Source organism: Phascolarctos cinereus, unplaced genomic scaffold (assembly GCF_003287225.1).
Source record: "Phascolarctos cinereus isolate Bilbo 61053 unplaced genomic scaffold, phaCin_HiC Scaffold_8;HRSCAF=390, whole genome shotgun sequence".
Classification (NCBI taxonomy): domain Eukaryota; kingdom Metazoa; phylum Chordata; class Mammalia; order Diprotodontia; family Phascolarctidae; genus Phascolarctos; species Phascolarctos cinereus.
Genome location: NW_027556291.1, coordinates 21,014,746 through 21,031,240, shown reverse-complemented (window position 1 = coordinate 21,031,240; position 16,495 = coordinate 21,014,746). Strand labels below are relative to the sequence as shown.

The 16,495-nt window shown below is 38.0% G+C and overlaps 1 protein-coding gene across 11 annotated transcripts in view; it reads left to right on the top strand.

The window, feature by feature from the left end:
* The window catches only part of ZNF711 (zinc finger protein 711), a 127,237-nt gene that overhangs the window by 100,908 nt on the left and 9,834 nt on the right, over positions 1-16,495 (top strand). For 7 of the 11 annotated variants that reach the window (XM_020964504.2, XM_078147937.1, XM_078147938.1 and 4 more), the window contains 3 exons: positions 2,189-2,719; positions 12,722-12,880; positions 15,963-16,112. In XM_020964504.2, the coding sequence (XP_020820163.1) occupies positions 2,189-2,719; positions 12,722-12,880; positions 15,963-16,112 (840 nt within the window). Of the gene's footprint in view, positions 1-440; positions 660-870; positions 1,029-2,188; positions 2,720-12,721; positions 12,881-15,962; positions 16,113-16,495 lie in introns of those variants that run through there. The other 4 variants (XM_020964514.2, XM_020964516.2, XM_078147940.1 and 1 more) reach the window with 4 other exon arrangements.

Sequence of the window (16,495 nt, the reverse complement as noted above, 5' to 3'; positions counted from 1 at the left end):
CATTCTATCCTCTATCCCTTTGCCTTTGCACTCAGATGGAAACCAGGCATCATTCTTATCCACTGCCTCCCAGGATCCTTATTTTTCCAGGGTCAAATGAGATAATGTATGTAAAAGCAAGCACTATAAAAACAAAAGGTCCAGGAAGGGTTTGGCTAGGGTTCCTCTTTTCCCAGACTGACCTCATTTTTAGTGGTTTTACCGAAGTTCAAAGTGCTTTTTTTTTTCCTCTGAATTTTCAGAGAAAGAAAAAACCAAAAACCAACTTTTTCAGACCAGAGAGCTCAAGAAATGAAACATGCTTTCAACTTCTGGGTCCAACAAGTCTTGTATGTTGTAGACTTTCGTATTTATGATTAAATAATGTAATTTTAAAAATTAAATTGCTCCCCCCTTTGTTGTACAGGATTTTACCTGCATATAGTAATCCCACCTTGCCACTAAAGTCCTCTTCTGCTTCCTCCTTGTGGCAAGGAGGTGCCCCCGGGTTCTCAAAGTTAGAAACTCTGGCAGCTCCTACCGAGTTGGCAAGGCTTCCAGTTCGGCCCCCAATGACTGTTGTTCCAGTACCAGTCTAGCTAAGCCTGGAGAGTCTCCACCTTGGCCACGGCAACTCTAGAAGACCTACTAAGTCTTGGAGTTGAGATCTGCACCTTTCTGTAAGTGGAGGAAAATACTTACACTGATGAAATTGTCAAGTTGTTAAAGTACTGGATTATAGTGATTACAGTGCCAGCTGGGTGAGGAAAAGGGGTGTTTCTCATGTTATTTGAAAGACAAATAATTTAAAATCTCATTAATGCAGATTCACTAATGATGAAATGTGTGTGTGTGTATGTGTGTGTAATTCTTATTGTTGGTCTCTTCTAGAAATGTATAGAAACACTAAAGGCCTACAGGAGCACTAGTGCTTTGGAGCGGTCCACTGTTTGGAAGAAGGGGCTAGAAATTGAAAAGAGATTTGGGAGTTAGGTGTTCAAAGTGCCATTGGTGGCCACTAGCCACTTCCTAACTTGTTAAATTAAACAGTAAGTTACCATTTTGGTCTGAACCTAGGCCATACATCCCCCCCTCTTCCCTCCCTTCCCCCAATCTGGCTTGTATAAAACCTGAGTGTGGCCTGTATTATTTTTCATTGTATACCTCTATATATTTTTTTCCTTTTAAAGAGCATTTTAGGAGGGTGTGCTATAGTCAGACCAACATGGTAGTAATAATGAAAATAGCTCGGGAAATAGCACTCAATAAGTTACTTTTTGTTATGGAAAATGACTCATTTGGGAAGGGGTTTGGAGAAAACATTTAATGTACTAGATTTTTCTTTGGTTAAAAAAAATTGTATCTAGATAAAGAAGGCAGTATTTCCCCCACTCCTTACCTCCAGGTGCCTCATGGACATTTCTTTGTTATACAGAATACTTTGTTGTAAGAGGATTGTATTTACGTAGGATATTAATAGTAAAAAGGGATGGATATTGACCATGCTGCTCAAAAAACAAATGATTTAAAATAAAATCTCATTAATGCTGATTCACTAATTTACAATTAATATGGACATGGAAGAATTGCTAGACCCAGAAGGTAAAGGCATCTTTCATTTCTTGGTCTTTTTATCAAGGTCAGACTTAAAATTTTAAATTTCAGAATGCTTCCTCTGAATTTTATGAGTATTATTTGAAATGGAAGGCTTTAAAATAAAAAGTTGTTTGGTTTGGTAACCAGGGGTTCCAGAAATGAAAGATGCTTTTAATTTCTGAGTCTAGCAATTCTTTGTATGTTAAAGTACTTCATATTTAGGTCTACATTATTATATAATGTAGACCTATTGTAAATAGTACTTTCTTCATCAACTTGCTGCATTCTGTTTATTAGCACTCATATCTTTGTTTATACTACTATGTTTGGAAAATAATGTAATGCATTTTTTAAAAAATCCTTTAATTTAGCCTTCTTAACTAACTCTTGCTGCTCCTCGCCTGCCCCCCTTGCCAATTCCAAGTTAGTGGGATTTTATTTCATTTATCTTGTCAGTAATTTCTTTTTAAGGGCAGAAACTTTATGCTTGGCCAATTCAAGTTACATTTTTTGGTTTTGTTTTTTGTTTCTGCATTTTCTGTCATTTGTTAGATTAAATATAGTACCTGTAATTGAGTAAATAACCTTTTTTTCATTCACAATTGTTTGATAGTGTCTGGAATGGCTGGTACTGCTCATATCGACGGAGACCATATTTTTGTATCAGTTCCTGAAGCTCTATTAGTTTCTGATGTTGTCACGGATGATGGGATAAATCTTGATCATGGCCTTGCATCTGAAGTTGTCCAAGGGCCTGATATCGTCACAGAAAATGATTTTGTAACAGAAGGTGTGTTTGTTCCTGAATCTGTTCTGGAAGCTGATATTGCCATTGAAGAAATTTTAGATATTAGTGATCACATTTTGACTTCTGACCTAATAACAGAAACTGTTAGATTACCTGACCAGATTTTTGTGGCTGACCTTGTTACTGGTCCTGAAGGACATTTGGAACATGTGGTCCAGGATTCTGTGTCGGGAGCTGATTCTCCCACAATAGTATCAGAGGAAGTTCTTGTAACCAATTCAGATACAGAAGCTGTGATCCAAGCAGCCAGTACTCTTCCTGGTTCTACAGTTGCTATAAAAACTGAAGATGATGATGATGGCAAGAGCACTTCTGAAGACTACTTAATGATATCTTGTAAGTGAAATCAAAGGTAGATAAGTGACTGGGAGATGATTTGAACTAGAAGAGGGTTGGGGAGGGGGTCTGCATACAGTAAAAGTCATGGTAGAAGCCTTTTTGAAAAACAATTTGTTGTAAAGTTGTGTTTTTGTGAGCTGCTTTTGGATTTACTGAGTCAAAAGCCATACTCCCAAATGTCATTCAAAAGTAGTATTTCACTTTTCTTCCATTTTTCACCTGTTTGAACCTGGGGAATTTCTCACTTATGTGATGATGTCTTAGAGAACAGAAAAAATGAAGGCATATGTAAGAGTTACATAAGAAAATTGTGATGGTAGAAATACGTGTGTGTGTGTGTGTGTGTGTGTGTGTGTGTGTATTATATGTGTTGAAAAAATATACCATATATATATATTTTTTTTTTTTTCTGAAGAAGGTCATACTTTTTTCCTCTCAGCCAAAAATTTCTCTTCAGTACTGTTAGGTACAGAGGTTGTGAGTTCAGTTTTATTTAGGGACTTATGTATCATGATCTATTTCAGGGTAACACTGCAGATTTCATACATTCTGTTTCCTTTCAATAAAGACTTTAGACCAGATTCTGAACTTGGATGTGGGAGCCAGCTCTCCCTGTATCTGGATTGACCTATATTAAGTGTCTTGTGTGTATTCGATGGGGTTTTTTTTTTTGGTTTGTTTTTTAAAAGACATTTATTGGTTTTTAAAGTGCTTTTTGAGATGTTCTCACCTCCTTTTGGGGTGAGGATATAAAGATATTAAGTGATGGTTTAAATCTGAGCAACCAGGAATGCTGAGCCTTGGTCCTTTTGGGGTGATGATATAAAGATGTTATCTTAAGTGATGGTTTAAATCTGAGCAACCAGGAATGCTGAGCCTTGGGAGACAAAGGTCAGTTGGTAGATCTTGAGCCAGAAGTGGTTTGTTACCCGTGAGTTGGCAGGGCTGTGCTGCCAGCTTTGTGGGCTTTTAGAATTGTCATTAGAGAGGTTTTGAGTTTGAGATTTTGAAATGCGTTTTGGGGAATGTGTTAAATATGTATTTTATGTGAGTATGGATTGTTTCCAGTGACTTTCATCTATAAGAATAAGCAGCATATTCTGTAAATGCAACTTGTAAGTCTAGCTTATTCAGAGCTTTGTTAATTTTTTTTCAACCAAGACATTTATGAGATGGAATATTTTGATGTATTTACCAAGCGTTTAGAGAGCACACCTCAGTGGCTGAGCGTTGTAATTAATTTGTGCAAATGTACATATCTTAGGTGTGAACTTTTTTTGAACCAATTACTCATCTTCTACTCCCAAGCATTGTCTTTTGAATAAACAAGCTTTTGTAGTTTCCATGCCTAAGTTCAGCATGACTTCAATTGGACACTAGTTTGGTACCAAATAATTGGTATTAACATTTTCAAGTGAAAGGTAAAAATAAATACTTTATAAGGAAAGCATGAATTAAAGCATAGGGCCAGTAATATATTATAATATCTGGTATATTTGATGTCATCACCCCACATTTTTCCCCCCTCATTGTTTTCTAGAGGTGTTAAGAGTTGTATTCAGTGAAATAATCTTTTAATATGTTATGTAAATAATCACCATCAAGGGAAAAAATTTCAGCTGAAGAATTTGATTAACCTTTAAGAATAACAGAAGAACAAAGCATATTGTTGTTGCACGTGTTTTTGTTGGAGGTTAGGTATCTCTTTGTATTAGTGATATTTAAATTGAGATTTTATCAATGATTTTTTTAGCCTCTTTCTCTTTTTGTTTTGAATTCGGATTTGGGTTTTCTTCTTCTTTCTTCTTGCCTCCACTTCACTTCCTTTTCTTCTTGGGCCGGGGTTGGCTTCTACTGGCTCTTGAGTCTTTCAGGGGATGGAGAATTAACTACCTTGAAAGGCCTCAGAGCTAAGACAAGAGGGCCCCTTGTCTGCTTTTCCAGAGTGGAGAAGATTCCAGAGTAGCCTAATGATGGAGTTGAACAACTAAAGGAGAAGGCCCTTCTTTCCTTCTTGGATTCCTGCTTATCAGTGGAATAAAGAAACCCTCAGTTGCTGGGCTTGGGAGGTAGGAAGTATCATACTTCTCCCAGTCCCAGAGCTACATCTGAGGTTCATCATCCTAACTAAATGGATTGAATGGAAGACTTACTCCTCATAGAATGTTGGATCTGTCATTCCATCTGGGTGAATGATAACAGGGAGGGATCAACTTCAACAAAATTGATTCTCTGGAGCTCTTTTGTGGGTGATTTTCTTTTATTCAAAAGGATTTCTATATAATCATGTTGTAGATGAATTGCTGTAAATGGAAGAATATTATATTGTTGCCTCCTTGTGTGTTAGAAACAGAACTAAGAGTTGGCAACTCTTCCTAGAGTAAATGACCTATAATTTGGTGTGGATAGGTATAAGGAGTTCAGTTGTGAGGGACAGCCAGCACAGTGTGTTACAGAGGGTGATGGATCAGGAATGGCATGATTTGGGTTTTACTTCAGCTCACCTCTTGGTAGGTATGTGACCTTGGGCAAGTCCCAACTTCTCTGCTGAAGTGTTACCACCTGAAAAATGTAGTTAATTTCTATCTGCCCTGCACATTATATTTAGAGGATTGTTGGGAGGCTTAAATGAAATAACCGTACATGGATGTACTGTAATGAGCATAGGGGTGGTCATCACGATCATGCTTTTGTTCTCCTCCTAAGGCTGCAAGATGCCTCAGAATTGTAATGCTCTGCCTTCCTTGGTCAGACTGTATGTGGGCCAGGTGTCACACACAATAAAGTATTGGTTTAACAAGCAGGCTAAGAGAAGACTTAATTGTCTTGATCCCTTGTTTTTATTGCAGAGCAGCTGAGCTTCCTTCTCTGGCTAATATATGTCTAGATTAATAGAGGGATTCCACATGGATTTGATGATGTCTATGGATAAGCCCTTTTGAGGAGCTAGGTTTTCCTTCAAAATTAACCATAATTAGAAAAGTAGGTCTAGGTTGAATGTATGTATACTTATAGAAATGTCTCTGCAATAGAGATAGTCTACAAGGACCAAATTTTTATATTAAATGTAGAAAAAGATTTTGTCGGTGTGTTATTCTTTAGAGCCATGTTTTGGGGATGTATGATTAAGAAGAAATGTTAGGAGTACAAATCCTTGCTCAGTGACTTGCACAATTGTCGTTTGGAGGCTTCTGCATGAGAGGAAGAATTCTTGACTCCACTAATAACAGTATGACTGTCCCCATATCTCCCCTGTGCCAAATACAGGGACTGGATGTTTTCTGAGGAAGGTGGAGGGGAAAGGGATAAGAAATAGTAATCACCTACACATCGCTTTTTGCAGGAAAATGTGGACGCTGTACTGTGTATGGGCATGTCAGTTAAGCATTTTTAACAGTCATAGTTAACAGTCCTTGACCTTAAAGGAGCTCATATTCTATTTATATGTGTGTGTACACATACATACACTCATATGTATGTATATACGTGTGTGTGTGTCTGTGTGTGTGTCTCTGTTATAGGATGGAGTGGAAAAGTACTAGCAAGCTGCTGGGATAAGGAAAAGCCTCATAGGAGGAACTACTTGGCCTGATGTTTATTAACTGACTGACCTGATCTTTGCTCAAAGCTAGGAATTCTGAGAGATGGAGTTGGAGAGAGTGAATTCTAGGCATGGGGGACAGTCAGGACAGAGCCTTCTGAGAACCACTTTGTCAAGAGAGCAGACTATATGAAATGGAATAATATTTAAGAAGGTTGGAAAGGTAGGCAGGAGCCAGGCTGTGGAGGGCTTTAAGTGCCAACCGCAAGAGTCTATATTGAATCTTAGAAGTAATAGGAACTCCCTGCAGTCTACTGAGGAGGAGAATGACATGGCCATGCCTCTATTTTAGGACTGTCCCTTCGGTAGGTGCATAAAGGAGGGATATTTGAGGCGAGGGATCAGTTAGGAAGCTTCTTGAAACAGTAATCTACGGGTGAGATATGCTGAGGGCTTGGACGAGGTTGGTGCGTATATGAGGATAGAGAAAGGGAATAAATACAAGAGATTTGAGGGAGATAGAATGGATGAGACTTGGTAACTGATTGGACCTGTGGCAGAGGACAGCCCACCTTGTGAACTGAGGGTAGCCAGAAGGATGACAGAAGTAGGGCTGTTAGAAAGAAAGGGTATTGGAAGGAAAGAGAGGAATTGGTGTCAGGCATACAGGAATGGAGCCTAGAAGAAAAACTACACCTGGCTCAAGAGATCTGAGAGTCACTTACAGAGAGATGGTCCTCATTTCTCAGACTGGGAACTGATAGGGTTCACCAAAAGTGTGGAGAGAAAGGAAGGGCCCAGAACATACTCAGAGTCAGAGGGCACAGTATGAGTGGTAGTCACGGAATTATTAGGCATTAACACGCCTAACTCAGAAAACTGGAGATAGGGAGCCACCCAAGCTTCTTGAGCAGGAAGGCAGTATGATGAAACATGTAGGAGGAAAACCAAGAGGATGGTATCCCAAGAACCTAGAGAAGAGAGGGTAGTCATCAGCAAATGCTGTAGTCAGGTCAAGAATGATGAGGATGTAGGGGGAGGGGGGAATTTGTCAGATTTGGCAATTAAAGACATTATGCAAAGAAGTTCACTTAAGTGATAAGGTCTGAACTGTCTCTTCCCCTCCCTCCCTTTCAATATTTTTTTTAAAATTTATTTATTTTTAGTTTTTGACATTCACTTCCACAAGATTTTGATTTCCAAATTTTCTCCCCATTTCTCCCCTCCCCCCACCCCATGATGGTGTGCATTCTGATTAATATATGTTTTTAGGGAAATCTGTAGACCTGAGGAGATCTTTAAATCAATGCCACAGGAGTGGCCCTTTGTAAGGAAAGCTGATATATGAAAATCCGTACTTGCAGAATGTTGAGGAACTTTTATTCAAATTTTAAAGATTACTCAGTTTGCAGTTTCTTTAAATTATTTCTTATTTCAGTGGAGCATCTCTTAATGTAAACCATTTAAAGTAGTGAGTTTATCAAAATTCCATTCATATGAAACATTTCAGCAGGGAAATTTGTCTAAAATGAGGTGCATCTGTACTCACAGTCTTCTCAGGTAGTAGCCACCTGCTGCATATCTCCAGTTTCCTGGGAACAGGAAAAAATTCAACACATTTGTAACGTAAGGCATGCCCTTGTTTTTCAGGATGGTGATGTCCAGACCCATTGCAGATTCCTAGCTCCTGATCGATGTGGCACCCCAGTGTACACTGTTGGAGATTTCATACCTGCTATGGCCCTTCAGGAGAGCTGGTCTAATGGGGGTTAGGTAAAATTCTTCTCCCACTTTTTAAAACGTTCTATTGCACATCTTGCTCTAAAGTTTTTTTCTTTAAAAACATAATTCTTATCATAGCCCAATGGGATATAAAAGGATATTAAACTTTAGAAAACTGTGCAATATTACAGAATGGGATTTTACCGTACTCCTAATTGTGTGACATTTAGCTTCTAGTACGGGTCTGTAATGGGCATGGTGTCAGCAGTTTATTACACCCTGGGATGTCATGTAGGGTGGAAATCAGCATTCCACATTGGGTCTGGACATTGCTCACCTTAGAAAGTGAAAAGGTGAATTTCAGTTCAGATAATCCTGAATGCCACTTGACTTAGGAGGAGAGGGGTTCAGGATCCATTTCTCAAGTCATTTCAGTTGTTTTAGTTTTTATTTTTTTTAATTTAATTTAATTTTTAATTACATTGATTTCTTTTTAGTTTTCAACATTCACTTTTATAAGATTTTGAATTCTAAATTTTTTCCCCTCCCCAAGACAGCATGCATTGTGATCTAGGCTATCTATCTATCTATCTATCTATCTATATATACATATACATATACACACACAATCATATTAAACATTTCTACATTGATCATGTTGTGAAAGAAGAATCAGAACAAAAGGGGAAAACCGCAAGAAAGAAAAAACAAAACAAATAGTATGCTTCGATCTGCATTCAGACTCCATAGTTCTTTCTCTGTATGTGGATAGCATTTTCCATCAAGTCATTTCAGTTTTTAAAACCGTTTTTATCTATAATAAAAGAATTCTAAAGATATATTGATAAAAATTGATGGAATTTTTCCTTAAATGTGGCTTGTACAGCCACTCTAAACAGTGGTGATGCCATTATCCTTCATAGGCACTCAAACACCCCCCCCCCAATAAATCATAATTTGTCTTTAGATTCTTTATTCAAAAATGCTCTCTTAAAGAATAAATTAATGAAATCATAGTCATCTTTATGAGGTGTAAAGAAAGGAGAGCAGTGTAACCTGACAGAAAAGTTTAAACTTAATGATTTTAAGTCAGGACTGAAATCATGACATAGAGGGTTGGTGCATTGTGAAAAGGTATACTTGTTCCATGAAATCTTAATTGTGTGCATCGTGATTTTAATCTTTTAGATTTAGGATATATGCTTTTTTCTTAAGTAAACTGGTTGGTTTTGCAGGTGAGAGTCTTTTAGTCATTTTGTGTGTGTGTGTATGTGCACGCGTGTGCTTAGTCTCTGCCCTCTTTTCTCATTTTGTATGATGTACCAAAATATCTGAAAGCTTTATTTTATAGAACCTTGAAGTACTTTGTTTCACTTATTCCTATTGAAAATGGCCTTTAAATCTATTAAGAAAATTAGATTATTTCATAAAAGATAATGAAATATTTTAGTTAGTTTCATAGCTAAGCAGTTCATATATTTGATGTTTTGCTTCAGATTTTTTAAAAAGGAAAAAAGGTGGTATCCCTTATTTAAAAATGATTTTACTAATTCTTATATACATACATATACACATGCATATCTAGAGAGAGATATCTCTATATATGCACATACTAATACAAACTAATTACTGCTCAAGTATTAACAAGTGTATATGTATATCCCTCCAATTCAACTTGAATAAATGGGTGCTCACATTACACGCAAATGAGTGCTACTGTAATTCCTTCAACTGCCGTTGATGGAGTCCTTGGTTTGGTCGGGTACTATGATGGGATAGAAGGTATCAGTTCTTGCCTTCAAGGAGCTTACATTCTGTGGAGGAGACAACATGTACGCACATAACTAAGTAAACATGAAACACGTACAAGTCAAATACAAGGCAACTTGGGGACCAGGGTAAAACCTTGTGCAGGAAGGGGGCACTTGAGTTGTGCTTTTTCCTTTTTCTTTTCTCTTAAATTGTGCTTTGAAGGAAGCTTAAGATTCTAAGATCCGTAGAGTGAGGAGAGAAGACATTCTAGGCATGGAGGGCAGCCAAGGCGTGGAGAAAGGAAGTGGAATTTTGGACCATTAGAAAGTAAAGAGAGGTAATGTGCAACCTGGAAAGCTGGAATGAAGCCCTGATTAGGAAAGGCTTTCGATGTCAAACTGGGAGAAGAGAGTATTCAGGAACGGAAGTCAGTAATGTCAGATGCTACAAAGGTGAAGAAAAATGAGGGCTAAGGAAAGTCCTTCCAATTTGGTTGCTAGAGAATTCTGATAGAGAGCAATTTCAGTTAAGACTGCTACAGTCAGAAGATAGATTAGAAGAGGCTGAGAAGGTATGGCAGTAACGACAGCATTTTCTAGGAGTTGGCTAATGTGGAGAGGTAGTGTGGAATGGCGGATGGAGAGCCAGGAAGATCTGAGTTCAAGATCTGCTGTTGACAAATACCACTTGTGAGACTCTGCCCTCTCTATGCAACTTTCTTAAGCCTATAGGTAACAGAAAAGATACCAACCTGCATTGGTTAAGGCAAATTTCCTTGTCTGAGAGCTGGCTATACCAGTGACTTCCCAGGTTGCCTATGCAGCTATTCCAATCTTTAGGCTATGGAAGAATGGAGAGATGGAGGATGATAGTTGGAGGGGGGATGCCAGTGTCCACGGAAGGTGGCTTTATTTATTTGTTTCTTTGATTTGAGGATGGGGGAGACTTGGGGCATGTTTGTAGGCAGCAGAAGAGGATCCCCAGTAGAGAGAGAGAAAATGAAAATGAGAGAGAGGGGTTGATTGTGAGAGCTTAACCACACTTACAGGGCTTGGCCTCGATGGGGAGGGCTTGCTTCATTAGGGCCTGGAACAGAGACAGGAAGAATGGACGGTAATGATAGAATGGCTTTGAGATGCATTGCATGGCTAATGGCCTCTCCTTTCTTGGGACAGTATGAGGTGAGGTCCTCTGCTAACAAGGGACAGGATGGATGAGAGGCTTCAAAATGTTATTCCATGAAGAGAATTACATTTCCCCTGTAATTTTATGTGCGCTGTTAATAAGCCTAGCCAATTGCTTTTTTGTATAAAATACAATGCTGTACTTGTCACGTTATTTTTATCAGTGTGGTCAGAATTAAGGCTCTTTTGTTGGAATGTTTTACAAAGTAGAATGTTGTCACTCACTTGTAAGATCTCTAAGTATTGTGCCTCTATTCTCCCTGCACCTTTGTTTTGTTTGCACTAATAAATGAACCTGTGTGAATTACAGATGAAATATCATGCAAATGTTTTATATTGATTCACCAGCAGCCTGGATGACTAGATATCTCAAACCCAATATGTGCAAAAGAGAACTCATGATTTTTCTTTCCTATTTTCTATCAAGGGAACCACTAAGCTTCCAGTCACCCAGGGCTCTCACAACCTCGGAGGCAGCTTCCCCCTCTCACTCCACACATTCAGTCATTTTCTTGTTTCCTTCTCTCTACTCCTGCAGCCACTCTAGTTCAGGCCCTCAGCACCTCTCACCTTGATTATTGCAGTGGCTGCCTAATTGGTCTCCCTGCCTCCTGTCTTCCTCTCTCCAGTCAATGTTCCACTGTGCTGTCAAAGTGGTATTACTAAAGCACAGGTCTGACCATGTTTTTCTACTCCTCAGAAAACTCCACCCATCCATGTAGTTCATCAAAGGTAGTTCTCTGGTGGTGTCCAAGAAATTAATAATTTAAAAGAGATAGTAATTGGACTCATCTAGCTTTTTTTTCATTTTTATATGAAACTGCAAGAGTCCATTTTTTTCTGACGCCTTAACATATTTAAATTTAAATCAAAACCATTAAGTACATTTGGTGTTGATTTTCTGTAACCTACATAGCACCTTTTTTTGTGGGGGGCTATCTTCTGCCATATAAAGGAATTCTATTTTCAGTGGCTGATAGTAGTGTTCATTTCTTTTTTTAATTTCTAAAGAGACAGTCAACAGACTTGAAATTTATATTGGTGGGTCTATAATGGGTCTTTTAAAAATGTTTTCTTAACATGTCATAATCAGAGGACAGCGTTCCATTGATAATGTTTCGTTGTTGAAAGTGGCCAGGTTTGGTATCTGAAATTAAAGTTCTTATTATGTAGACTAAAAGATCTGGAGTAATGTAATTGGATTTTTGTCTTCATGTAACATATTGGAAGGTTTTCTGCATTGGACTTCCAGATATTGCTATTGAAGCTTCACATTATTTGAAATGCAAGTGTAGTTACTATTTTAAAATAAAATATGCTTTGCTGAGTTTGGAGTTATTTAAAGTGTCACTGAGGCTGGAAATTGTCGATTAAGTGTGGAGTATACATTAATTTCATTTTGATAATTTTGAACATAAAAATCTCTATTCTTTAGCTATCACTTCTTTGTTAAACTTAGTTGTCATAGCTTTTTTGGCTTTTGGGCTGTGCTTTGTGTAAATGGAAGGTCTACATCACGGTGGCTCCTGTAGTATTGGTTTCATAGCCCACTTTATTTTGCATCATATATCTTGTTTTGAATTTTGGTGGTAAAATTTAATTTAAAATATTGAAAGTAATGGAAGATGAAAGAAATGGATGGTGGTTTGTCTTTTTTTTTTTTTAATAACTTAAGTGCTTATTGAATATTTTTGTCAGTGAGAAAGAAATGTTTGTCACATTCATGTTAGACCTCACTTGTGACCACTAAATGTGAGTGGTGCTTGAACTCAATGCTTGCATCCTCTTTGTTTTTTACAGTGGATGAAGATGCAGAGAAACTAGACCAAATTGCAAACCCACCAGTAAAAATCAACACTGAAGCTTCCAATGATGATGTCTCTAAAGAAGATGGGTTTGGTTCAGAAGTTATAAAAGTGTATATTTTTAAAGCTGAAGCTGAAGATGATGTGGAAATAGGTACAGATACAACTTGGATTTACTCTTTTAATAGAAGCAATCAATAGTTGTCTGTCTTTCTTTTTTTGAGTGATCTGACAGTTATATTAGAAAAGGTTAGACATTTTCTCTTGGACTTGGGAACAAAATTCATGAAAAATAGCCATTTCTGGGTGGTTGTGAGCATTTATATTTGATAACATAACTGAGAAGAATTTACCATTCTGATATCCATAGCATACATGTGAGTAGTGCTTTCCAACTGAATCTGTCAAACAGGTGAGTAAAGAGATTTGATTTGAACCTGTGTGGTGACTGCCTACTAATGGTGAATTTCTCTGAGGATTTCATGGTTTTAGGATTTTACCTAATACTGAATATCTTCTTGCAGGAAAATATTTGACTGAGCTCTACCTCTTCACAGCTTTCTACCTTAAGTTTTGACATTTGCTCAGTGCTTCTGTGGATTTGTGTTATTGCATTCGATCCACGTCCCTTGTGAGACTCTTGTCCACATGTTCCCATAAGTCTGTCTAAGAGATCCACTCAACAGGCTGGAGACCTTTTTCTAAATACATTGACATTATGTCGATACCATTAAAACACAGTCTATACATTAGTTATCTCTAATTCTTGTTACATTACCTGCCCTCTTTATTCTGTCATAGATCTCTTCATAACATCCTTTATGTAGCTTCTCCTGGACAATTACTTCTTGGTTGCAACCTATTTGTTCCCACCTTGTTGGGTTATAGTAGTTCTTTGGAGAAGGTAGTCTGTGATTCAAGGCCATGCAGCATTATGAGATCAGAGGCTTTACTAGTCTAGAACTAGAAGCCACTCCAGAAGCCATCTAGTCCAACTCTCTCAGTTACCCTTCCTCTCCTTCCCTGCCCTCCCCCCACCTCGACAAGCCCTCATGGAAAAGAGTGGGAATAATTAAAAGTACTACGCAATTTCCCCAAGGCAACCTGGTCTGCTCTCTTTCTCATCATCTTATATTCTGTTCACTGTACATAGCAATGAATGGAATAATCTTATGGGTTGATAGGTATTCATTCCTATTTGGTTTTTCCTGAGTATAGTCATCATGGATCTCATTTTAGAAGGCTTTGCAGTGTTACAGGAATTGATGTAACCAACCCAATTTCATCTGTGAACATGAGTATCTAATGAAACATCTCCAGGGCACTTCTCTTCTTTAATGTAGATTCTGTGTTGGATGTCATCTGTGACAGTGGTGAATGCTGTTAGTGAGCATATAACTCCCTATTTTATAACTTATTTCATAGTAACTATTCATTGACCCTCTTATAATTCTCAAGTATCAAGAAGCCTTCTTTGGTTTTTAACACACATGAGAAATATTTGGAGGATTCTAGTTAAGGTGACACTTTGCTCTCACTCGTTATGCTTTTTTTTAAGTCAACCAGCAAGCACAATGGGATCTTACATTCTCTACATTTTGTAGTCAGTTGTGTGATTGAAAAGATGTGGTCTGCTGCAACTTACTGGTTTCCTTCCTTTCCTTGAAAGCCTGTTTCTTTCTCCTATCTTCCTAACGAATGTCATTCATGAGTGTTGTTTTCTCATTAAAAAAAAATTTGTATAGTTGGTAAAGGCATATAGGACCATAGTTAGTGATAATTTTTTGGTCTTTCTTTTTGGCAATAATGCCTGAGATTTTTTCCCTGACTCTGGTATTCTCTCTTGTCTTTCAGCACCTTAAGAACCAATTCCTTTGGTTTCCAGCATGGACCTCCTCTGTGCCTCCTTTGCATTCATTGTTTGACTGCTTTCCCCATCTTTCTTTGCTTTATTGTGCCATGTTTACCTTGTCACATAACATTTTGGGGAAGGTGGTGTAGCTTCACTGCCATTAATGGAGGCATATGTAATTGTTTTCCTTTTCTTTTTTTGCCTTTACTTTCCCTTTTCTTATTGCTTCTTTAAATATTCTCAGGCTATATGACCTTTTGATTTTGCTCAGTTGGGTATCTTGCCAAAATTTTGTGGTAAGTTTATTTTTCTTTCAGTTGCTTATCGCTGTTTTATGATGAAGTAATAGCTCCTAATCTTCTACCATCTTCATCTGTAAGATTTCACAGATGAGTTTATATGGTAAATTACCGTTCCCTTTGACTACTCCATCCCTCTTCTTGGGGTGGAGAGCAGTCAACTCTTTTTTGAGACACTTTCTAGGCTTTTTTTGCCTTTCTGTTATGGTGATTTTCAGTTAGACTTAAGCACTGCTGGTCCTGTTGTGTTCTTTTATCTGTTCTTTATTTTTCTGCATCAATAACTTGCTTAAGATAGAACAAGTTGGAGTTGACTCAGTTGGCCATCATACCTTCTCATCTTTCTTTTTAATTAAGATTGAATGCTCTAACAAGTCTGTAGTCTGCCTATACACAGATAGTTGATTTGGTAATGACTCTACGATATAAAGACACCCACCTTGGTAACCAGTCACTTCCTTGAAGTTAAAATATAATTAATTTCATTTTTGTGAAATGAAATTTCACAAATTTGCAGTTTCTAGTGCCACTAACCCCTAGTGTGACTAAGTACTCATGCTGTGTAGGCACAGAGCTTCTATGTAAGCTACAAGCCTTTATTTAGCCTTCATCACTTCTTATCCTGGAACCACTTTACAAGTTCATGGTGGTTACCGTGGTGGGCATTAATCAAGTCCTTCACAGACTTTCTCTGTCTCCTCATCCTCTTCAAGAAATGTTGGTGTAAAAGGTGGACCTTTTGCACATGCTCATTATGAGCCCTCAAATAAAAAGTGGCTAAGTGGCCCATGGACTAATGTTTCTTGATGTCTTTTGACTCAAAAAAAAAAAAGTCCACCCACTCCACTATTTCATGGGTTTCCAGAGGTAGTTTAGTCTTGTTGAGCCTTTCCATATTTAGTTAGGCTGGCCCAGGGGAAGCCCATGTAGTCTGTTGCTGGGGTCCTGGCCATACTTAATGCCTCTCTGGCGCGGCAGAGCCATCAAGAACCCAGTCTCACATATGATCCATGAAGAGGCTCCAGAAGAGGACTTGGTGAGTGGTAACTGCTTTTCTTAGAAAATGTCTGTTTTTAATTTTTGAGGTGGAACAGAAGTTGTTACAGAGAGTGATTTCCACAATGGACATTCTGTCCCTGGAGTACTTGAACAGCAGGGAGGTGTTGGCCGAATGCAGCGGGAGAAGATGGTTTACATGGCAGTTAAAGACTCAGCTCATGAGGGTGAAGATCTCAGTAAGAATCAAAATACATTTTTAAAAATTGATGCAACTATAGCATTATTTGACACACACACACACACACACACACACACGTACGTACGTACAGTCTTTATTAAATGATGTGTAATCTGTGAGATACAAATACATGACTCCCCATTTCTGTTGTGTTAAATATTTAAAATGACCTAATAACAACTAATATTGTGAGAATCTATCTAAATTCAGCAACCAAAAAAATGAAGTGCAATGCTCTTCCTGTAACCACTTGGAGAGGCAAGGGTCTCCTTGTTTTTTCACCCTCACCCTGTTTGCCATTAACTGGGCCCCCAGTTGCTGGCACTCTATCAAGTGAAGACTTCTTCGAAGTGCTTAGCACGCTCCTTGGCACACAGCAGA